At 39.1% G+C, this 24,546-nt stretch overlaps 2 protein-coding genes across 2 annotated transcripts in view; both read right to left on the bottom strand.

Moving 5' to 3' along the window:
• The window catches only part of sucla2 (succinate-CoA ligase ADP-forming subunit beta), a 28,711-nt gene extending 9,860 nt beyond the window's left edge, over positions 1–18,851 (bottom strand). Inside the window, exons 1-6 of the mRNA XM_003449501.5 lie at positions 18,696–18,851; positions 15,425–15,620; positions 10,995–11,094; positions 9,193–9,355; positions 7,255–7,383; positions 2,131–2,269 (exon numbers count right to left, since the gene is read on the bottom strand). Of these exons, the coding sequence (XP_003449549.1) occupies positions 2,131–2,269; positions 7,255–7,383; positions 9,193–9,355; positions 10,995–11,094; positions 15,425–15,620; positions 18,696–18,779 (811 nt within the window). The 5' untranslated portion in view covers positions 18,780–18,851. The remainder of the gene's footprint in view (positions 1–2,130; positions 2,270–7,254; positions 7,384–9,192; positions 9,356–10,994; positions 11,095–15,424; positions 15,621–18,695) is intronic.
• A 1,317-nt stretch (positions 18,852–20,168) lies between these two features.
• Positions 20,169–23,623, bottom strand: med4 (mediator complex subunit 4). The gene is made up of 7 exons (XM_003449500.5): positions 23,479–23,623; positions 22,886–22,952; positions 22,061–22,231; positions 21,637–21,694; positions 21,445–21,531; positions 21,228–21,359; positions 20,169–20,874 (listed from the first exon to the last, which is right to left on the bottom strand). Exons 1-7 carry the CDS (start codon positions 23,547–23,549, stop codon positions 20,702–20,704), a joined length of 759 nt encoding a protein of 252 aa, XP_003449548.1. The 5' UTR covers positions 23,550–23,623; the 3' UTR covers positions 20,169–20,701.
• Between the last annotated feature and the right edge of the window lie 923 nt (positions 23,624–24,546).

The raw sequence follows: 24,546 nt of genomic DNA, 5'->3' as shown, positions 1-24,546 counted from the left end.
TTCAGTCCAAGTACATATTTTTCTGAACAACATGACTGATAACACAACAGCAGTCAAGAGTTGTAGTTTAATATGGAAGCAAAGCCTCTCTTTGCTGTGTAGCATTCACAGCAAAAGAGCTTGTTACTATAATCACCATGAAAGCATTTCCTGGTAAAACAAAAGCTAGCAGAGTTTTTATAATCAAACCACCTGTGCAAAAAAAACAAACAAACAAAAGAAGGGTGGTTGCCAAGTGATTCCATTGAATATTTTACTTTAAAGAAGGGTTGTAAATATTTGCCAAAAGATTCGGTCAGTCTGCCAATGACCTAAACTCTCTGACGAGTCTCTTTGCAGTAGGAGACTCAACTCAACTGGTCACTGGGCAGGTTGTATTCTGGTTATATTAAGTTTGCCGAGCACCAAGTCACTTCCCAACTAAACAGTTGTCCTGAAGCAAGTATATCACTATTTGTTAAAGGTGATTTCTGTGCATGGAGATGGCCACAGGTCTGTGATTTCCAATGATTTATCACAGTTAAATGGCATACCATCACATAACAACCCCATTCAATTGCAAACTGATAGCAGACTGATCCAGTGTCTTGACCATTGACTGTAATGGTCTTGACCCAGTTTTATCACCAAAGGCCTTTAATGTGACATCCAACTGTGACCGGTCACAGGTCTGACCTTCATCTTCAAAGCAACCATGTCAAAGGTAACAAGATTGCTACTTCATTGCATATGATTGCAATAAATCTGGTGTTGCAGCAGCCTCTCACTAGGGCTGTGCGATATGACCAAAATCTCATATCCCGATATCAAGACATCTATCGTCCGATAACGACATAAATCACAAACATGTAACATTTTCTGTAAATTCTGTGAATGTCGGGCAGCTCGACTTGCGTGAAGTGTTTCCAGCTGGGCGTCGCATACCTGGAGTCAAGTGTTTTAACTGATGCATGAAATACATTTTTAGACATAGGTTGTAACGGCAGCCGTTTTCTTTGTGAGTATTTATTACACAGCGTGCTGCGGGGAAAAGCCTGTTCTAACGTTTGAGGCTAAGGTTTATTTTTTAGCACCTGACGGCTCTTTTTTGCTTCTCATCCGTAAATACTCTGCATCTTTCACGTGATTCAGTTTATTTTGAAAAGTCTCAACAGGATCTTGAGCTTTATTGTGAAAGGTTTATGTGGAAAATAAACAAGCGGACACGAGGTGGTTTTACCGTCGTTGTTGCTAACGACAACGCATAAAAATAAGCGCTTGTCCGTCTGTAGTGTTGTTATATTAAATATAAGAGAAAGAGAGAACTTTAGGAAATTAATATAGCCACTACAGTGACCATCAAAATAATGAAAAAATATTGCCGTAAACAGTTTATTTTGCGACACCACGACACAAACGATAGCGTAAAATGAAACGATAGACGTTTTTATATCGTCATCCGATATATATCGTTATATCGAACAGCCCTACCTCTCACCACTGTTTTCCTTAATAATATTAATTTTGGATTAATTCTTTTTTTTTAATGTTTTAATTTTTATGAAATGCCATCAATGAAATGAACAACCATTTTTTAGATTACCAGATTTACAAATCCTTAAAGAAAAATTCCCAAACTAAATTTGGGCACCTGTATACCTTTCATTTGAATACATGCTGAACTGCTCGGTAAGACCAAACTGGTTTTTAAATTTATTAAAATATCATAAATTAATGCCATTAAATTCCTTTATCAAGCTGTATTTCCTAACCTAACAGTGACTCTGACTTCATCTCTGTGTTCAAATAGGATGTTTTCGTTTTTGTTCTCCAGACCACATGACTAAAAATTCAATGAGACAGAACATGTGTGTGATAGAGGGTGGAACAGTGATGTTATGACTCAGAAGGGAAAGATTAGTCTGTTCTCACTCAGGTTGCATCTCTCATGGATTTTAACACTTATTTCCTGCTACTGAAAGCTTAAAATGTGCTCAAAACAACTGTAAACACATTTGTTTGCCCACATGATCAGGCTACACATCACTCCAACCAGCTGAGTTAGGTTAGGGGAAAAGGCTAGACAAGACCCAGCACCACCCAGCAAGGACAGAAATACAGACACAGACAGGTGCATGTGTGTGCACCTACCAATGCCAGAGGAGTCTTCCACCATGGGATTGATCTCGACCATTGACGCGTCATACTTGATGAACAGATTGTACAGTTTGACCATGGTCTCGGCTGCCTCGTTCACCAGCGCTGGAGGAAAGCCCATCTTCTGAGCAACCTGCAGACAGATATACTTTGTCAAAAACAAATCAGCAGCGAGCTATTTTCAAACAAATGGCAGAGAAATGCATGTTTACAGCCACGATTAGGGGGTCAAACATAAAGCCCGTGGGCCAAAATTGGCCAAAGAAAAGACTCTACTCTGGCTTTGGAGAATGTGGAGGAGGAATTTTATACTTTTAGGTTCACAGCATTTACTACATTCACACATCAAAGTAATTAAGTAATTAGAAAGAAAGAAACATTTCTGTATTTTCATTATTTTATTTTATTTTTTTTAAGAGAAGAAATTATGAATGATCAAATATCTTCCGTTTTAAAACTACGACGCACCTTCAATTAATGTGTACAATTACAGAAAAGGTTCTGGTAGGTCACTGCCCAAAAAGTCTTGCTGACAGATTTACTTACCACTGCAGCATTTCTTTATCATGTAGAAACACTGAGCTGTACGGTTTACTTACCTTAAGATTTGTCAGGGATTAAATGTATAGTAAAACTTCTGTACACTGACAGAAAGGGAGTTCTGATCATTATCAACAATGCCATAAGAATTACAGCTTGATTTAACCTGCTTTAATTGTCCTGATATCTTTAACGTCTTTCAGCTCATTATTTTGGTTTTCTTGGTCACATATGTAGCACTTTGTCTCATTCGCTGCTCCCACAGAGCTTAACTCCTGTCAACATTAAGACAAAAGTGAAATTTCAAACAGAAACGGTAGCTTCGACAGGTCTCATTAGAAGCACGGAAAGCCTGCTGGGTCTGTAAGAACATCACGTCGTTTGAAAAATGTGGTCTTGGCGGACAGAAATAAATGCAGTGAAGGAATATCAATGCCGCTCCATCTACTTTGAGAGCCCTGCAATCAACACCTCTTCTCTCTGTCAAATATATTGAGTCTCTGCTTTCACTATGACAACCAACATATTCAATATTCAGAGCCAAAGAGATGTGCAGCAACAAGGGGACAGGAATAAAGTGGAAAGGAAAAGAAAGACAGGCAGAAGTGAGAAAGGGTGGAGAAATGAGTACATCTGTAAACAAAATAAATGAAGTCCACCAAAAAACAAGAAAGAACTCCAGCATTAGCTTCTGAAAGTCAGCTGACAGAAAAAATAACGAAATTTGTGTTTCTTTTAAAAGTGATCAGAATAATTTCTTCATGAACTGTGTTCTGTTTCAGTGATTTTCATATTACTACAATTTCTCTTTATTTTTTAAAGAACTCAAGTCCAGAATCAGTGCTTAATGTTTCTGAGGGGAAGAAGACCCTGTTCTAAAGCACAAACTGTTCTGCTGCCTTTAATGGTTAATTCAGCTTAGCTGATAATATAATTTTACAATTCTTAGTTTGCAAATTCATGTTTTATAATGATGTATTACTGATGACTGAGCCACAGTCTGAGGTTGGACTTTGGTCTTCCACTGTTGAGCTCTCTTAACACACTCTGTGCAGGCCTGAACTTTTCTAGATGGAACTAAAAGGACGAAAAAGTCTGATGCGATCAGATTCCACATTAAAAGGTCGTTAATCTCCCAGTCCATGACAACTGTCAACAAATATCCTAAATTTGTTTATCCACTGCTCCAAAACAAATGATTAAATACCAGAAGTTCTTGGTGAAGGCAGAAGAAGGGTGGGAAACCAGCAGCAGGAAGAGATGGATGTGGAGGACCTGCCAGTTCTTTGGAAAATGCCAGTCAAGCTGCACAGTGCTAACTGGGGAGCACAGGTCTCATGGACTGCCTCATGGAGTCTGATTGTAAGAGTCCGGTCAGGAAAAAAAAAAAAAAGCACATAACTAGCATGCACTGGAGGTCAATCTGAAGGGCTCTGGCAGTGTTTGTCCTGTTTCACCTTTCACAACGGAGCAGATCCCAGTCCTACTGCTGCTGGCTTGATGTCCTCCTATAACCCCTCCCAGCTCTCCCTGGCTATCCGCTCATCTCCTTGCATCTACTCCACACAGTTGACTGTGATGTGATACACAGCAAACCTTGCAACAGCAGATATGTGTGGTCATTCCCTTTTCGGGGGGGGGGGGGTTCTTGCCATTGTTACTTTCATTTATACCAAAGCAGGTGACACAAGGTCTGTCCAGTTGTGCATCCTAATTGGACAGACTGATACCCTGAGGTTTAACTGACTTGGTGTAAGACTGCGATGATCAAGTGTTCCCTTAATTTTATGTTGAGCAGTACATATTTAAAGTGGTAAAAGACTGATGGCAGCTTCCATGAGAAAACCCAACAAGAGCTGTACAGATACAGCTTGCAACTCTGAAAGCACTCCTGCTGATGTAAGAAGAAACAGAGGGAGAGTCTGATGAAGCCTTCTGCAATTATGAATTATAAGTTGATGTATGTCAGGAAACAAGCAGACATAACGCGTCATGGCTACAGGGTGATCACTTCAAGCTTTGTAGTTTGTTTGTTTTTTAAATATTATTAAGATCATGTTTCTTTGTTGAACACATTTTTAAGATCAGTCAAGAAGAAGCTTTGGCAACATGCAGATGCAGTGATAATGATTATTAAACAATATAAAATGTTTTGAGTTTGTTCAGGTGATCTGGAAATAAACCACAGTTAATGGAGTTCATGATCCAAGCATGACTGAGCTGAGCGCTCAGGTGCTCAGCTCAAGTGTGCTGAATTTTCCCCCCTAGTGCTTTTTACTTGTTCTACATGTAGCAGGAACATCCTCACTCTCCTCAGAAGTAGCTGCTCAATAGCTGTAAAGTACAGCAGCTACATTACAAACACCGCAGCATCATCTTGTTGACAAAAGGTAGTCCACAGTGCATCAGAAAGTATTTGCAGCACTTCACTTCTTCCACATCATGTTACAGTTATGTTGTCATTTTACAGCCTTATTCCAGAACAGTTTAAAATTTAAACACAAAACTTTACACATTGGCCCATAATGACAGAGTGAAAAGTTTTAAGAAGTTTACTTGAAATGCCAAATTTACCAAAAACAAAAATTAACAAAAATACAACATGTACATTTAGTATTTACTCAGTGCTTTCTTAAAGAGCCTTTGGCAGCAATTACAGCCTCAAGTCATTTTTAGTATCATGCTCGTTTTTTTTGTTTGTTTGTTTTGGGGTTTGTTTGTTTTTTATATGATCTGATCACAGTGTGCACCTGATGCCACTCCTATGTTATCTTGTCTGTGTGCTTAGGGTCATTGTCATGTTGGAAGATTAACCTTGCTGCAGTGCAGAGCGCTGGATGTGTCTATACATTGCTACATTCGTCTTTCCGTTGACTTTGACTAATCTCTCAGTTCCTGCTGCTGAAAAACATCCCAGCATGATGCTGCCACCACCATGCTTCACTGTAGGGATGGTATTGGCCAGGTGGTGAGCAGTTATGAGTCTGATCTTCGTGTCCTCAGACCAGACGATTTTGTTTCTCGTGGTCTTAGTCTTTCAAGTGACTTTTGGCAAACTCCAGGCGGGCTGTCATGTGCCTTTTACTGAGGAGTGGCTTCTCTCTGGCCACTCTACCATGCAGGACTGATTGGTGTAGTCCTCAGATATGACTGTGCTCGTGGAAGGTTCTCCTTGCTTCACAGAAAAAAATGCTGGAGCTTCGTTAGAGAAACCATCAGGTTATTTGTCAGCTCCCTGACAGTCTACCCTGATGGCTCAGATTAGTCAGGCAGCACCTCTAGGAAGCGTCCTGGTGCTTCTTCCGTTTACAGATGATGGAGGCCGCTGTGCTCATTGGGACCTTCAATGCTGTTTTCTGCACCCTTCCTCAGATCTGTACTTCAATACAATCCTGTCTCAGAGATCTACAGACAATTCCTTGGACTTCATGGCTTGGTTTGTGCTCTGATATGCACCTTTAGCTGTCGGACCCTATATAGACAGGTGTGTGCTTTTCCAAAGTCGCGTCCAGTCAACAGAATTTACCGCAGGTGGACTCCAGTCAAGTTGTACAAACACCTGACAGACGACCAGTGGAAACATAATGCACCTGAGCTCAATTTTGTGTGTCACACCAAAGACTGAAGAATTCTGTACATGTTATATTATTAATAAACTTGTAAGAATTTAAAGGAAATGTTTTCACTTTGTCACAATACCCCATGTATTGTGAATAGAATTCTGAGGTAGAAAATGAATGTAATCCATTTTGGAATAAGGCTGTAATTTGACAAAAGTGAAACACTGGGAATATTTTCCTGATGCACTGCAGGAATACCCAACCCTACCTACACAACCTGCTGTCCTTAAAAAAAACAAGCTTACTCCTTCGTAAGGACTAGAGCCAGTGTCTAATTGAGACTATTTTAGAATTCACATTAACATTTCGTTCTGCATCACTGTTATTGTTTGTACATCTCATGTGAAAATCTGATTCTGTAAAAAGCTCCAGCTGAATGCCTGTAGAGTCATCTTTGTAAATAAAGCAGAACATGGGGCATTATTTATCTTGCTTGGCACATCACTTACAAACAAGTTTGTTTTTTTTCTTCTAACAGATTATTTTAAAGGTAACCATCAGACTGAAAAATGAAAAAAAAAAAAAAAGAATGACTATTCTAAACCAGGCACCAATTTCATACTGTAAACATGAGAAAATACCAGTTGTTTTCTATAAGCCCTAGAAAATGATTATAACTTAGGCTCAGAGGAAAATTTGGGATGGTGGGCGGAAATTTGGCATTACAGGCCAACAAACTAAAAATTTAAAAACCTTAATTATATCAAACATACATGTAAAAACACGCTAAGAAGAATGCAAATATTTCTCCAACCAATGACCTTGTTTAGATAAGAGTTATCCTTCTTTAAACAGCAAAGAGCCCCTTGTGATTTAGACATTTTAGCACTCACTGCAGCATGAACGCACACAAACACACTCCCCTTTCTCTTCCTCCAAGTCTTCCTGCAGCCCAAACTACAAAGTTGGAGCACCTCAAGTCTGTTTCGTGACTTATTACATCTACCATCGATCGCACCTTGACAGCCTGCTCCATCTTAATGCCCTCCACGATGTCGATGGGCTCCTTCACAATGGCATCTGGATTTTCCGCTGCAACATCTTCGATGTTGACGCCACCCTGTGAGCTGCCAATCAGCACAGGGCCCTGTGGGACACAAGTGGGAGGGATGGGGATTTAAAAACTTAGAGTTACTGCAATATTTTTGTTTCAAAATCTGTGAAACCTAAGCCCCAGATAGACACCTTTACAAGGAAAACGAGTGATTTAATAAGAGTGATTTTATGCAAGGAGGTTTTGACTATCCTCTCCCAATAATTACAATCAAAATTACCTTCTGTTTTTTACTGACTTGGCTGCTCTTCCTGTAATTTAAATCAAATCTGAAGCCACATCCTTCAGACTTAAAATTCATCTTTTTGTGTGTAAAAACTAAAAGATGCTATTGCCATAAAAAAAATTACAATGTCTTCAAACCTCTCAGAACAAAAGCAACAAAGTAGTCTGTGGCTGCACAGTAAAATCACCGTCCTCATAATAAAATGCAAACGACAACAATAAGCAATTTTATAATCTTGTCATTTATCTTCAGACTATTTTCTCAAACTTTTACAAACCCTTAGATTTTCTATTTAAAGTCGTGTAAAACAGGAAAAAGAAGAAACTCTCAGACCGGAGTAAGTAAGTAATTTTCATTGTTGTTAGAAAAGCAATGCTAAATAGTTTATAAAATATGAAAATACTTATTAATTTTACATTCATCTGATTGTCAATAGGCTAATCACTGAGCGCGCTGATTGCTTGCAGCAGCTTCATAAACACAGCTGCATAGAAAAAAAATAAAAAGGTTATCCACACAAGTCTTCATGACTGCACATCCTGAGGAGGCTCCTCAGATCACAAACCCCGTTTAATACAAGGTTTTGTTCCAAAGACTCCTTAGGAGACCTCTGAGACCTCCTTATTTCTGCTGTGATTACGGCAAAATACTAAGAAGGAATTTCTGTGGTGAGCAGCATCTTTTTCCCTTTCTTCATACAGTAAGAACATGTGGAATACATTACAATCAGAATTTTATATACTATATACAACAGTGTCCAAACGTTTTAAACACATAAAATTCTTGCTCACCACATGGTTCATGATCTATGACTGGATGATCAAGCTATAGACACAATGGACACGAATGTTACCACCTTTGCCTAATTATGAATAAAAACCTGAACATCCAGTAAAGCATACAGACTCACTGAACCCTGAAAAAGATCCAGTGAAAGTGTTAAAATTCTTAACACATATAAAAACACTGACTTCATACTGGTGTAAGTCATGCTGAACAGTCTTTATCTTCAGTACTGTGCTGCCATCTAGTGGTCAAAATCAGATTAAAGCAGGAAAAAATCTGTTAACTGAATCACGACTTTCTTTTTTATGAGTTCAATGAAGATGAGTCAAGATGCATTTAAGCACTGAAAAATTAATCTACGTGTGCTTTGCTTAATTTAGTCATCTGAATGAAAAGATGAGATGACACTGTGGAGGGGAGGTGCGATGTACAGTTTCATTACAAAAACAACAGTGAATCACATCCAAATCTTTAATTTCACATCTAATTTTTGTAGTTTATAAATTGCCTCTAATTTTTTCAGAGCTGACTTTTCTTATGATACAGATCTTAATTTAAATGAATGAGTAATGTGTTTAACGTGTTTAAGTAAACAAACAGCAGCAGCAGCTTGAGCTTTTCAAACTATGCCTGCAGACTGTCAGCAGCTAAACTAAAATGAAATGGGCATTAAGGGCACTCCTTTTGAACTCTTCCACCCACAGCATGACATATTCAGTTCAGCCACCTTTGTGTCTTGTTAGGGAAATTAATGTCCCCCTGAACAGCATCGCTCTCAGCTGAGCAAACACATCATTTTGCTTCATGTGGGTTCATCTGTGTTCCCTCACCTGAAAGGACCTCTCCATGGTGATGGCGAAGTAGTATTCTCTGCGTGGGTACCTGCGCTCGCAGATGAACACCTGGTTGCAGATACGACCTGCCTCCCCGGTCTGCTTGGTGTACAGCTTTCGACCAATCATCTGAGATGAAATGTCTCGGGCTTCCTCTGGCCTGGAGATGAGGAGGAGACAGGAAATGAATACCAAGTAATTTAGAAAAGTTATGAGACAAATTGATAAAAACAACAATACAAACTAAAATTATTAAACAGCTACTTGAGTTTATTAACATTTATATCATATCTGTCAGCACTTTCCTGAGCTAGTCAGTAAGCAGCAGAATGAGGCTGGACACAGTTACCAAGGTTGTAAGTGTAATCTGCTCTGTGTATTGTACGGTGCAGAAAAAAATCCATTTCCACTCTTTATAGCCTCCGTCCTCTAAACAACAGTATGCAAAGTCTGAGCAGTAACTTCTGAAAACAGATAATAAATCAAGAACAGGTTTGTCAAACTCATTAAGAGGAAATGAATAGTGCAATTTATTATTTTGTTCTTCAGATGAAGTCTGGAGTTCATTTTCATCCATTTTCAGTAGTACTGCAGTTTGTTGCTGCCACACTGGAGACACTTTGCCAAGTAGGCAGCATTTTGCAATTACACAGCAGTCAGCTGTGCTAAATAAAAACTAATGAAGCACTTTGATGCCTACAGCAGCTCAGATATTCAATCAGCTCTAGAATCTGTAGGCATGTGAAAAAAGAGAATCCTACCTATTAGGAGCAGAGGCGGAGTTTCCAACAGTATATTAAAAGTAGGTTAATATAGTAGGAGAAAAAATGGGGGGTAAAGAACTTACTACTATTTACTACTTTTTGTTTTGTTTTACCAGTTCAGCTGATATACACTTAAAAATTCGTTGGGGGGGGGGGGGGGGGGGGGGGGGCTTCTATTCTATAATAGCAGAGGTTTTGACTGTTTGGGAGTCTGTTAACACAAATGTCAAGGAGGAAGCAGCTGTTGGTGAGACTCAGTCTGGGAGCGTAAGGCCATTTAAAAAACAACTTCAGGCCGTACGTCTGCAGTGAGAGAGATTAAACATTCGAGACCCCTGACAATTTTCCAGCAGTGGACAGTCCAGAAAATCCACCGCAACAACGGACTCTAAGAAATTACAAAAAACCCAGGAGCTACATCACAGACCCTACAGACCACAACTAGCATGTCAAAGTTCATGATAGCACAGTTGTGATGACTTCAAGTTAATCAAGTTATTGTTGCTAAAGATCTTTCAAATCGCAGGCTGTTTTTCACAGAACTGCATAGCATTGTGGGAAAACATTCTTCAAAAGACCGTATATTCACTACTCAAGGTAGGTTAAATCGTTGAGCACTCTACGTATACATGGTCAAACATCATTAAGGTCTCTAAACACAACACTGTTTCTTCATACAGAAGGAGCTGAACTCCCTGGTGTCTCCCACCTCCCTCTTCATGTATGCGTTCTCCTCTCCTCCTCCTCTCTGTGCCACAACATAATGAGGAGCTAGGACAATAGTTATTTACCGTTATCTCTCCTACAATCTTTTCACTCCCATGGCCAACACAAACATTTCCTGCTGATCCTATTTCATGTTAATAATCTTAAACATGGGTTTTACTGTGAAGCAGCAAAACATACTCTTTGGTACATGCGTAAGTGAGGATAGGATTTTATCTAAAATGTGTTTACATATAGACAATCGTGACTTAGCTGAATTGTTGTCAGTGACGACTTACTTTGTTGAATTATAAAGGCTGGATTACTTACGAGTAGACGATCCTCACTCCTCCCTTCAGTCCACCTTCAAACGTCCCCTTTCCTCTGCCGCCAGCCAGAACCTGAGCTTTCACCACAAGGTCCTTCGAACCTAACATTCGCGCACGCACACGCACACACACACACACACACACACACACACACACACACACACACACACACACACCAATTACACACTGTGATAATAAATGCATTAAATGTCACAGTAACTAATCAGTTACATAATAGACCGGCCAGAAATGAAGTTTGTACATTGTCAATAATCAAGTTTTTTAAAAACATTCCTGGTTCTCTGTTAATATTTACACTCACATATTTCAAATGTGTGTTTGCTGCTTAGTTCCATAAATGTACCAATCACTGCTCTACTTCAATTTTTATATTGACAGAAACAGACCTCCATTTGTATTCTTTCTGTAGTGACCCAACGTTTAGATGGACTAATTTGATCTTATTCTCCTGTCACGCATAAACAATATGGCCAAAGGCTTACAAGACACCATGAGGCTTTTGCAATAATGGCTGAGTTTAAAAGTGAGAGGAAGGACTCCAGTTGGCAACTAACTTGACCATTTCAAAAATATGCAGTGACACAAAGCTCTGGGTCATAGTTGTGTTTATGAGAAGGTTTGTTCACAAGTTTGGTTTTTCAAATCTAGGTGGCAACTGACTAACTGTGCTAATATTGCATAATAGTTATATACACATTTAGCTTTAACTTCCTTAAAACTAGCACGGCATGCTGTAGCACACAGCATGTTTAAGTTTTCTTAAATTAATGAGTACTTTTGTTTATTTTCATCTACACACAGTTTCATTCTGGGGCTTGAGGGAGGGGGTTTGCATAGCTCAGTTTAATTATTTCCTTTTATCCTATACTTGGCACACCCTATCACAGTTCATCCTCTGTCTCAAACAAGCTCTTTAGAGCAGTCTCACAGTGCTGTGCAAAAGTCATGACACTTGGAATTTTCTAAAGTGGTCTTGAGCAATAGTTTAGCAGGGTTTCTGAAGATCTTTTAAAGTTTTTCTTTTGAGTTCAGCAGCTTTTTTTCTTTTTTGCTCATTTTAAAACTGCATAGCATGTATCATGTTCTTAAAAATGTTTGATGAAATTAGAAAAGTGGAGGACAAAAGAAGATGTGGCAGCAGCCAGTGGTACCACTCAGCCTCCTAGCAAATACACCTAATGTATCAAATTTTACAATGTCTTATTCTTGGGTTAGCACATTCACAAAGTGGGCATCCAAGCCTCCTCAGAAATGGTCTCAGTGGAAGGGGTAGCTGTCAAGGGGTCATTCTTAAAGAATATAAACAGCTAAATTAGATAAAAACTGCACTAAATATCAGTGGCAACAGGTCTTATGGAGAGATCAGTCCAAATTTGACATATTTGGTTCAAATCATCATTAATATATACAGGAGAAAAATACAGCAGTGAATGTCTACAGCCATCTGTAGAACATAGTGGAGACTTAGTCATGTTTTGGAGCTGAATTTCATCCAGGGACGCAGGAGATCTTGTCAAATTGGTGAAATCATGAAAAAGTATTTCATGATTCCACCAGATTAGTATTAGTATTCCAGATTTTGATCCACTGTGAATTAACATCTGGAAAGCATTTGACTATCAACATCTTCATTATCAACATGACAATGACCACAAACACACTGCCAGTGCAGTGAAAGCATACCTGTATGGACAAACAGACAGTGGCCTCCCAAAACCCAGACCCCAACATTACTGAATCAGTGTGGGAACATCTTGTCAGAGAACAGAAAAACATGGCAGACAACATCCATAGAAGAGTTCTGAATGTCCTTCGAGAAACCTGGAAAACTTTTCCTGAAGACTACTTAAAGACATGACAAGAAAGGTGTCTAAGAGAGTTCAAGCTGTGCTGAAGAATAAAGGTCTTTATACCAAATGTTGACTTTCAAGCTTATCTCTTTTCGGCTTCTATACTGTATATCCATGTATGATTGCACATGTGTCAATAAATAACTGCACACACTTCCCATTTTCCTAGCAAAATAAAGAAATTTGGGGTGGCTAAAAACTTTTGCAACATACTGTATATGCCCCCCCCCAAAAAAAAAGCAGTAGAGGACCAGCTTAGCTAAACAAGTCTTATCATATCACGTATCTCCTTACTAATAGAGGAATATAACTTCAACGCAGGCAAAGTAGGAGTAAAATATGAGGAAAAAAAACATGGCATGTAGCTCTTTTCACGTTATTTACAATGAACAAGAAACAGGGTGTGTATTGATTCCAACAGGTGCATCTTCTTTCCATCCTAGAATTGTGCATGTTGAGTGTCAACTGATACCACTGAAGCAGAAGATGGCTATGTATAGACTGGGTGTGCGAGAGAGTCTTTCTCTGTCTGTCTCACTCTCACACTCACGCACAAACACACACACAATGTTAGAAAAGCCTCCAAGGGGCATTCAGGTCCAGAGGGGTGATGAAAGAGTTAGCAGCATAAATGGATAGTCACGCCACTGCGTTTGTCAGAGAGTAATAGCGTGGTTAAAGTCAAAAGTTTCATTCCATCTCTTGAAATGTTTTCAAGTTTAATGCAGAGCGATGGGGTCAAAATGCTTAACACCTCCATCTTTAAAATTTTTCATTTCAAACATAGCTCTAAACGTGCTCTTCTTGCTCATATGACCAACCAAAAAAATCACCACTGGTAAATCCACAACAGTGGCTTGGTGGTGGACCATTAACAGATAAAACATTCATAATACACTCATAACACTACTAAAGCACACTGCATTTAACGTGGTTGCTAAATTCAAAGGTCTCCAGACTGAAGTTTGACACAAAAGAGTTTAACTACAGTGACTCCAAACGTAAGACTGCTTTACTTAGTCAAGTTTGTGAAAGTGATGGCTTATATTTGTGAATTAAACAAGAATTGCAATATGAGATTGTTTGGAATAGAAACAGTACTAATGTAATTTGGCTTCTTACAGACAAGGTTGTATTATGGGTTGTTTAAAACGTTAATGTTGCCACAGTCAGTTCACATTGAAGGCATTTGAAATTTAGCCTACTGGGTTTCTGAAGGCTTCTGTAATTAAATGCATGTACAACATCTTCAAACATCAGTGCTTCTCTATCCATTAAAGTGTGAAGCTGTGCATACTGACTGAGGTTGGACATTATGTTTAAAATCACTTAAATTCTCACTTAAGCCGTTCTAAATAACAGAACTACAGTTTTTGGTTTTTTGTCCTTATCTAACAGTAATTCACCAGCAAAGGTCATATTTTTAAATGTCTCCAAGGAAACTCATGGCTTACAAGACCACACACTCTTTCTCCCTGCTACCACTGGGACATAATGAAGTACACATTGTGATTTAGCAATTTAGGCCTTTTTCATGTTGTGAAAAAACAATATTTCTCACAGACATAAGGGAATAACATTAAATGTCCAGTCAGGTTTGTAATATGGTTCCTTTTAAACTGAAGCTTTAACATACTTTTTTTTTTTTTTTAATACAGGTGCACCTCTTGTGTGGCTGCTTGCACATGTACATGTTTAGCATCTGTTTTCAAATACCAGTACAGCTATAGGACAAATATACCCAGGAACAGGGAGAACATGCCAACTCCACACAGAAAAGCCCCAAATCTGATACACAGGATAGACTGATGACCTCTATTGAGTTTTACACCAAAAACAATACTACAGTTTTCTTAGACATTGGGACATTGACCTGGTGAACAAACCAACATGCACAATTTTGTCTAAATAAATAAAACTAATAAAGATAAGCTCTTTCGCCCCATTTCAAAGTGCAGTGGTTCAACAAATTTGAACACACAACATTATGACCAAGCAGAAGCACATTAAAACCTACACCGTACTTAAAAATGTCAAGTGAAAGTATCACCATTGAGTTGGATATTTATAATAATACCACAATTGCTAAACTGCTAAACATTTTCCTCAATAATTAGTCTATGATCTTTTAAACATTATTTAGGCTACACATTGCCAATTTTAAACAACTAAAACCCTGCAGCTATGCAGAGTTAACACAAAAGTTATCACGGATCATTCTTGGGAGAATATATCAACTAAACTGCATAGCAACACATCAAACAGCTGTTGACTAATTTCACTCTGGAAACAAAGCTGTTGCCCAACCTGAATTGCCACATATTTCAAGGATTATAATGCAATTCACAGTTTGCCGGAATGAAAGGTGATCTGAGTAAACAGTCCAACCACAGCCTCATTTACAGCAACACAAAATAGAAAAAAGTGGAGAAGCCTCCCAATGGAGAAGTGGAGACATTGACAGTTTTGCTTAAACAAGTTTACCAAACGTTTTAAAATCATAGTCTGAGAAAAGGACAGTGAAAGTGAACTTGCTTATTAAGACCTTGTTCAACCTTACCAATCTGCTTGGCCACAGCATACGCCTCCTCTGAGGAGTTAGCCACCATGCCGGCCGGCACAGAGATGCCGGCCTCCTTCAGCAGGCCGATGCTCATGTACTCATGTAGCGAGAGGTTCCTCTGCTGCTGCTGCACGTGAGGGGGCTGGGGCTGGGACACATGGCCGCCAAACAGACCTGAAGAACCACCAAGAACCTGAAGGGACAGAAAGAACAAGAACAGGAAGCAGTGAACTTAAAGCCAGTACATATGCCATCTTCAAATGTCAATCTAACCTACAAGTAAACAATCTATTTTAACTCAAAACACGCAGACACATCATTGTGTTGTTCCTGTCCATAAAAAAAGGATTTATTTAAAGTCTACGTAAAATGTCCTAAATCTGATCACACAATGCCATGGCAGCACACTCGTTAAGCAAAAGCTGAAGAACTTTTGCTCAATATTGCTAGAGCAACATGTGAAAATCACAGATACTAAACCCACAAGATAAAATTCCTACACCACAAAACATTACCATCCTTAGAGGAAGAGAGAATCATTCACAGTCCGTAGGACCACAAAAGTAACACTGGAAATTTTAACAAGGATGTGAAACAAAGTGTTACTCGAAGCATGTCAGCTGGGCATTAGACAATCACGTTTATTTCCTCAACTAAATCAGTGGACCAAAAGAAAAATACAACTTTTCATTTTTGGTCAAGAAAAAACAAAAAACAGTGCATGAAATTCCAGATTTATGCAGGTTGAAGCATGGAAAAAAAAAAAAAAAAGACTGGCTGCTTTATTAGGTACACCTGCTTCACATATTTACTTATTAACACAAATATCTAATCAGCATTTAGGCAAATAGGCATGGTCAAGACAACCTGTTAAAGTTCAAACTCAGTATCAGACCAGAGAAACAAAGCGATTTAAGTAACTGTGATGGTGGAATGGTTGCTGCTGCCAGATGGGCTTTGTCTGAGTATCAGAAACTGCTGATCTGCACCTCTAGGGTTTACTGAAAAAGAAAACATCCAGTGAGTGGCGGTTCTCTGGGTAAAAATGCCTTCTTGTTGATGTCAGAGGTGATAGGAGAATGGTCAGCTGCTTTGAGCTAACAAGAAGGCAACAGTAGCTCCATTAACCACTCAGACTAAAGCAGCAGAAGCTCACACCAGGTGCCACTCCTGTCAGATAAGAACAGGAACTGAGGCTCACCAAAAACAGTCAACAGAATAATGATTCTGGATTTTTGCTGTGATATTCAGATGATAGCATCAAAGCTGACCGTAACAGGCTCCATCCTGCCTTGTTTCAATAGCTGAGGCTAATGAGGTGGTATAATAGTGTTGGGAATATTTTCTTGGAACATTCTGGTTCCTTAAGTACAAACTGATCATCATTTAAAAGCTCTCACTGTACTCAGATGGCCTCCACGGTCACCAGATCTCATTCCAACAGAGTACCGTTAGGACAGGACGGAACAAGACACTCACACCATGAATGTGCAGCTGACAAATCTGCATCTGTGTGATGCTCCATGTCAATATGGACTAAAATCTCTGAGGAATGTTTCCAGCCACTTGTTAAATCTGTGCCACGGACAATTAATGCAGTTCTGAAGACCAAAAGGCGTCCCCCCAGGTACCAGTATGGTGTACCTGTGACTGAAGTAAGTGTTTAGCTAAAACAAAACAAGACATTTGAAGAACTAAACCTGTAATGGTTTTTGAGGTTTCAGATACCAGACAATTAGTCAAACATTACTTCGTTCTGTTACCTTTACACACTCTATAAAATTATATCACAAGCAAAAGTGTGTGTAAACAGACATTATTAACTCTAATAGGTGTGCACACACTATCAAGATTACAATGAACAGAAAAAAAAGGGAGCAACTGAAGACTTTTTGTTGGCTACTCAAGTAACACTTTTAAAGTCCCTCTTGCAACCACATAATGTGTAGCACATGTAGTATTTCACTGTTACACCATTCAAAGTGAAAAACCAGAACAATACTGCAATTACAATATACATTATATCACATTTCCAGATGGATAACTCAAAAATTGCTATTGATGAATATAAGTGTAGGCAAACTGTCCTGACAAGTAGCCTAAAAAGAATGAAACCATTTAAAGATCACTGTTCTTTTTCGTTGATCTATATTACACCTTTCAACCATCTTTCAAACCAGTATACTATAAATTTTTTAGCTGAAAAAAAATGCAAATATTTTGTCACTAAACAGTGTATTCTGAGTTTTGGAGAAAAGAACTGAATGCAGTGCTTTTAGAGAGCTTCAACAACCTGCAGATACCTTTTTAGTAAAACAAATGTAAAGCTTTCCTGATGTTATCTGAACGGAATGTGTCAAAATAAGTTTTACATGCATTTCAAACTTTCAATAAGATGACACAGAGACTTCTGTTAAGAATGCTGATACTTTTACCACCGATAAGACAAAACACTAAAACCAGCTGTTTTGTATTGTGTAAGTCCTCTTCATGCTTCCAAAACAGCTCCGGACTGCCAGAGCACAGCCATGAGACCACTGGGTTTCTCCTGTGGTGTCAGGTGTCTGCAGCGATGTCTAGGCTGGTGGTGTTAGAAGAACATCCACCAGAGTGTCGAGACCCAAAGCCTCCCACCGATACGACATAAATAACGTCATTCTGCTCGGTGTAGAGTATTCAGAATTTTCCTGGTCAGGCTCTATCTTATGGGGGCCCTGGTGTAATGGACTCCCGGTTGAATTGCGCGCTCTTCCCGGTTAGATCTCTTCCGTCATTTTATCTTGCTGTTCCCCCCGTTGTATATTTACAGCGTATCTCTGCGGTGAACGCTGTTTATGCTTCCGAGCCTGAGCGGATTTGTCCAGTTAACTTTCCAAGAAGACCCAGCGGGACAGATGTGACAGGGGAGGAATCGCAGGGATGGAAGCTGTAGCAGCTGCCGGTGGAGGTCACTGAGCTTCACTGAGCATATCCTCCACCAAGAATGCCGTTCACAGCCACACGAAGTGCACGGCTACAGAAAAGACTAAGGGCACAGGGATTCCTTGGCCTTTTACTGCTTGATCTGCAGATTTGACAGCCGGCCATGCTAACTATGTGCTAGTTAGCGTGTTAGCCAAAATAACGGAAACTCAATGGAGTTGTGCTAATGTCAAATTTGACCCTGTCAGATTCGGAGAACTTTTAACCCTCGGGGAAGGTGTGGTGCCATAACAGACACATTCCTCGACAGCCCAAACGTTCTCCTCCATTGTGGATACACACTTACCTTACAAGCGGAGCTAATAGTGTTTCTAGCCCCTGAAGTTCTCAGGCTAGCCGTCAAACGGCCGCAAATCAGGGACGTCGCCATGTCTCCCTCTACAGCAAAGTGGATTGAACACGCATGCGTAGTGCAATTCCAAAGACACCCTCCCCACTGGCAATTTCAAATGCTGTCGGAAATTCCACAATTGACGTTCAGTCCCATGAAAGGAATATTATGGCCACATTAATATCTATCTATCTATCTATCTATCTATATGATTATTCTGAGAATAATCGAAAAACCTTCTTGAGAAAAAAGTCAAAATACTATTTTTTTTTAAAACTCGAATGAGTATTTTGAGAATAAAGTCGAAATGTAGAGATTAAAGCCCTCTGCAAAGTGCCTTGCGTAGATGAGCAAGTAAAATCGTACTTCAGAATCGATTTACGTTACAAGTAAATTGTTTATTTTTAACCATAAACACGGTGTGCAATCTCCACATTTCGCCTTTTTCCCCTCAAAATAGTTTTTCGAGTGTAATGATGAAATTTCGGCCGAAATCTCAATATGAACAAAATTTTTTATTGTTTTTTTCTGAATCTGGCCCTTTTACTACCATTGTACAGTGCTTAGGATGAATGACTGCTGGTGTGTGTTCAAATATCTGAAGACACGTGTACTTACTTTAAGGAATAAAAATGAGCATTTAAAAAGTAGCTAAATGTATTTATTTGTTTTAAATATCCAATTCATGCCTATTTCCCCCTTTTCATAACACTGAAAACACTCAAATTGGCTACGTCACATAATTTTAATTGCATACTGCAAAAACAAATCTTTATTTCAATCTTTAACCACAGTATACAACAACATAGTGTTTTACAATGAGTTCCTAAAGGCAGCACTATCATTGCCTCAACATACTGTAAATAAAGACTCCTTCCGACCTTTAACCTAAATAAATACAATTCTTAGTGTCAAGTATAAACTTGTAAATTAATAAACGAAGCCATATCTCATGGCTGGTTTTTAAAAAAAAAACAAAACAAAAAAAACATGTAGGCACCGTGTTGCACTCTTACATTAGTTCCACTTCTATGTAACAAGAAATGAAACCATATCTACCCAGTGCTCATTTCTGGCTTGTATCTCTATTATCTCCTCATCTTTCCACTCAAAAAAGTTGCCAAATGCAAGATGGCCCTGATGTACTTATTGCGCTTTTGCATTATTTTCTACTTCCACTTCCAGTGGGAAATAGTGTTCCAGCACATATGTGTCAGTTCTAATTTTCAAATTTAAGATTTGACAATTAAAAACATACAGACAACACCTTGCACCATGAAACGTACTGAACCGTAATGGATGAGATGATCTCTGACTGTATCTGCTTCCATCTAATGGTGTTCAGGAACATTTGAAAGTTGGTGTTCCTAAACATTAATAACAAAACAACAAATCCACATTCCAGACACAAAAAAAAGAGTAGAAAAATAGTATTCAAAAAGTATTTATTTACAAGACTGAGTATTTACAGACATATTTACACAACTTATATACTACGTTGCAAACATTCTGACCGTGACCAACTAAAATTAGATATCAAGTCTCTCACACACACACACATACACACGGTGTCACCAAAGAGCAAAAGAAGGCAAATTATTGTGGCTCTGGTCTTTGTTTTCTGAAGGATATTCTTTGATCTGTCCAGAATGACAAGTTCATTTTTGCTAGTTCTAGTTTATACAGTAGTTTCACTGAACTGTATAGTAACACCAATTAGCCTGGTTCTGTCCAAAGGGAACATAATCCACCTACTAACACCATAAACTCACTAATATTCAAAAAGGGTAAATTTAAAAAATCAATTTCTCACAGGCACAATAAATGACTGAAGCTGAAAATGCCTGCTCAGCTGTTGCTCGCTGGTGAGCTCTGAGTCCAACATACAGACACACACACACACACACACACACACACACACACACACACGTCTCAGCGTCTCTTGACTCTGAGACACACTTTTAGTCGGAGTCACTACTGCTGCTGGAAGAATCTGTGGACATGGCCTCTACATCATCTTCGTTCTCCTTGTTGTGACCCGGAGGCTCCAGGCCAAAGTCATTGCCGTGGTGAGGGGGCAGCATCCCCACTGAGACATCAGACGACTGCCACGGGTAATGAGGCGTCAGGACGTCTGAAGTGACACGAGAGAAAAGTGGTTATTCTGTGAAATGCCAGACACTGACTGACACTACTTATCTCAGCTCCCTTATATAGTATCTGAAAGCTGGCACTTTTTGCCAAGTTTCTTATGTTACAGAACATGATGTGGATGCAGTCTGAATGGCAACAAATAAAATCTGTGTTCAGTGTTTATACTTGATAAAAAGAAAAATAATGGATCCATCCTTTAACTTTTTATCATTATAACGATAAATTATTAACTTATACATTTTGAAATCACTGTAACAAACCTCTGACCTCATCTACAATCTCTTTGCCAGGAGGCATGGGCACTCCTTTCTTTAACTGCTCAGCTGGACTTACCTGGTAACCTCCCAGCAGCTAATGCATCTCCTGGCAGATGCCCATTCACACCATTGGTGGACAGGTTGGCCATGTGACCAAGCATCCCACTACGCATTTCCAGGTCGGTAGGGTACGGTCTGCGTGGATCACCTGTCAAGTATGATGACAGTGAATGAAGCTGAACATAACTTTTTACCAACACCCGGTGGGAGCTACAAGAGAGCCTGGCACATACCTGGCACCCAGTTGAGAGGAGCACACACAGCGTTACTGGCACTGATTCTGTGAGCATACTTGATGATTTCTTCTGATGAGATGCTTCCTGCAGAGAACATGTAAACAGTGTCAATTTATGAGCAAGACATCAAAGAGAAAACCAGCCATCAAACACAGCTTTCACCAGAACGTGTCGGGAGTGTTCCCTCACCTTTCCTGGCTCTTTCAATGGATTTCAGTTTCTCTTTTGCCTGGTAAACAGCAGTGGCCTGAAAGAGATACACAGAAATATATCAGTCCTCTCTATCACTTGTCACATGATGTTAGAATTTAAAGAAGATGTAGTTTCTGTTTATCATGACTCTTCATATGCTGGCCTCATTATTTTAAACCTTGACCATGTTTAATATGTACATCTGTAACAAAGTAAATCAGAAAAAGAAGAGAATCATAGGCCCCTTTACATTTACAATAGCAACACTATAACCCTGAACGCCTCTGCTGTAAGAGCACAGTGTCAGCTACACCAGCATACTTAAAACATTTGAGCATTTATTTCAATCTGTCAGCGTTGCCCTGCTCTGGATGAAAAAAAAAAAATTAAAAATTAAAAACAACAGACAAGCCAAACCCACCAGGATGTGTTCTGCTTCCTTCAGTTGTTTCTGGAGCTGCTGGATGTCACTGTCTCTCTTCTCCACCTCCTTCTCCAGCAGTTGCATCTCCTGGTGAACCTTCCCCTGCTGCTGTGCCACCTCCATCAGCTCCTGAAACTCCTTGTCCCTCTGCACCAACAGCTCCAGAATCTTATGGATAAAGCATATACACATTCTGTTATCAAAGATTTCCTATTTGATACGCTTCATACAGGTTACTGTAACTAACTAAAATCAGTCAAGTCTAACTTGTAAAATAATTTTAGGCATTCTCTGGAGACTCAGACACAATAAAAGGTTCAAAAGTTATGAAAGATTTATGGACAAGACGACAGAAAATCAGTTGGAAGGAACTAAATATCTTCAAATGTGACCGCATTAAAATTAAATGCTTAAATCTAAAAAATTATGGTTAGCAATTAAGCACAGGGTTTGTCCTTAAAGAAACAGTGATCCTGTATCAGTGATCATGTCTCACCAAAACTTTAAAACAGCAAAAAGCAAAAAACTTAAGACTGTGCAAGTCCACAAAGAACTTAAAGATCAAGTACCAGAAACTGGAAAAATACAGACACCGAGTGGCAGACAAGTATCAAACTGGACAGTGTTTCACAACACTGACCAAATATATAGCTGGAGACATTTTAGAATAGCTGCCACATAGTGAGACTTGCTTGTAGAAGGCCTTTGGCTAAGCTTTGATCACCACTAACCCTAAGACTACACATGGTCTGACGGTCACTGTGAGGGTCATTAGTTTGTTTAAATCTCGGTGTGTCAACTGCAGGCTGAGTGGGGTGTTACCTGCGTGTCCTCTCCAGGTTGAGGCATTTTCTGACTCCTGGACAGGGCCAGCATCTCTATCAGCTCCCTGAAATGAACGCACACACAATGAGAAATGGGTCAAACAGCACAACTCAATCCAACAAATCAATTTCTATCTTTATATATTTATTTACTTTTTAAAGCTCATACTGACGATCGTTTTCTGTACGCCTATGTTCACTTTGTTTCTCTGATTAGTCATTTTGGCCATTCTTGTGGTAGTTTCCTTTTAAAAATGACTATTAGCCGCTGAGTGTAGTACCTACAAACTCTTCAGCAACCTTGTTTTATAAAATGGACACACTCAGTCTTCTAACTGCTAAAAGTTTCCAAGAAAAGACTTAGAACAGTGTTTCAGGTTGTTTCAAATCCCAGGGTTCGTTATCTTTCTTTCAGAAAAGCCGTTGTTTCGGCCAGTGAGCGGCATGTCTGCTAGTAATCAGCACAAACTGGGGGTGCTAGTTCACGGCTCCAAATATGAGTATTTTATCTCTTCACAGATAAAATACGGATAGCTTACCAAACCGTTTACACGAGACACAAGAAAGCCCCCACACGAAGTTTAATTTTACCTGGATAAAACCTCCAAATCATCCAGCACAGACAGTAGTCTCTCCTTCGTCGATTTCTCCGCCGCCGCCATGTTTACTTTCTTTCCTCTGGTTTGCGCAAGACAGGAAATGATGTTCCAACATGCTAATGCTTCTTCTTCTTCTTCTTCTTCTTTATTGTTTTCGGGCAATTTGCGTTTTGGTCTCTAGGGTATGCTAGAGATATGACTCCTGTTCTCACTTCCGTAGCATTTGTTGGCGTTATTACATTAGTATTATCGGCAGCCCCAAAAAAACAAACAAAAAAAAAGTATTATTGGCAGCCATATTCTAATCTAGACTTATGGTGCCTTATTTATATATCTATAATTTTCAATAATTTGTACTAAGTTCATCTACTCCAAATAAATTCCTCCCGTTTTTTTGTTTTTTACTTTTTAATGCACTGCATTTATTTGTCAGACCTATGTTTTTAATTATAGGTTACCTGTCATTTACGAAGATAAGAGCGTCAAATATTTTTTTTCTGTTATCAGCGTATTTCACCTTCATTCAAGCGAAAAGCGACACGAATGAAAAATTAAGGAGTACATTAAGTTGGAAAGGTTGATAATATATATATATTATTATGACGGGACATAATGTGGAAATATTCAAGTAACGATTCAAGCGCTTGAAAATAAAAATGAATACAGTACTTCTGCCATATTTTTTTCATTGTTTTTCTTTTTTTGAGTACATCACACATCATACATCCCAGCTGGCGTGAAAGAATTGTATTAATCTTTTGTTTTGTTTTTTTGTCACTGTATATAAATGTGTTCACACAGCTTTATTTTATTTAGTTCCCATGTCCCCGACCAGGGGGAAACAGCCATTTCCCAGATGTCGGCTGTTTCCCCCAGTCTGTGGCAGGCCGTAGACAGCGCAAACCGAAACTGAAGAAGCTTCCGGACCGTCAAAATAAAAGTGCAAACCAGCTTAAAATTTCACAAAAGTTTATGTAATGCAAGCATTTATGCAAAATGGGAAAAGTGCCACAGTAATTAAAAGATAAAATACATATAAACTTTTTTCTCTTGGAAGCTG

This window comes from Oreochromis niloticus, linkage group LG16 (genome assembly GCF_001858045.2).
Source record: "Oreochromis niloticus isolate F11D_XX linkage group LG16, O_niloticus_UMD_NMBU, whole genome shotgun sequence".
In the NCBI taxonomy this organism is placed as follows: Eukaryota; Metazoa; Chordata; class Actinopteri; order Cichliformes; family Cichlidae; genus Oreochromis; species Oreochromis niloticus.
Note: the sequence above shows the minus strand (reverse complement) of the source record. Positions and strands in the feature narration are given on the sequence as shown.

What these genes read in the sequence shown, in the direction of transcription:
- med4 (XM_003449500.5), bottom strand. Translation starts at nt 23,549, where the DNA reads ATGGCGGCGGCGGAGAAATCGACGAAGGAGAGACTACTGTCTGTGCTG. An exon ending in AACCTGGAGAGGACACGCAG is followed by an intron (nt 22,232 to 22,885) that starts GTAACACCCCAC and finishes TTTATCCATAAG; the next exon opens with ATTCTGGAGCTGTTGGTGCA. An exon ending in AGGAAGCAGAACACATCCTG is followed by an intron (nt 21,695 to 22,060) that starts GTGGGTTTGGCT and finishes TATCTCTTTCAG; the next exon opens with GCCACTGCTGTTTACCAGGC.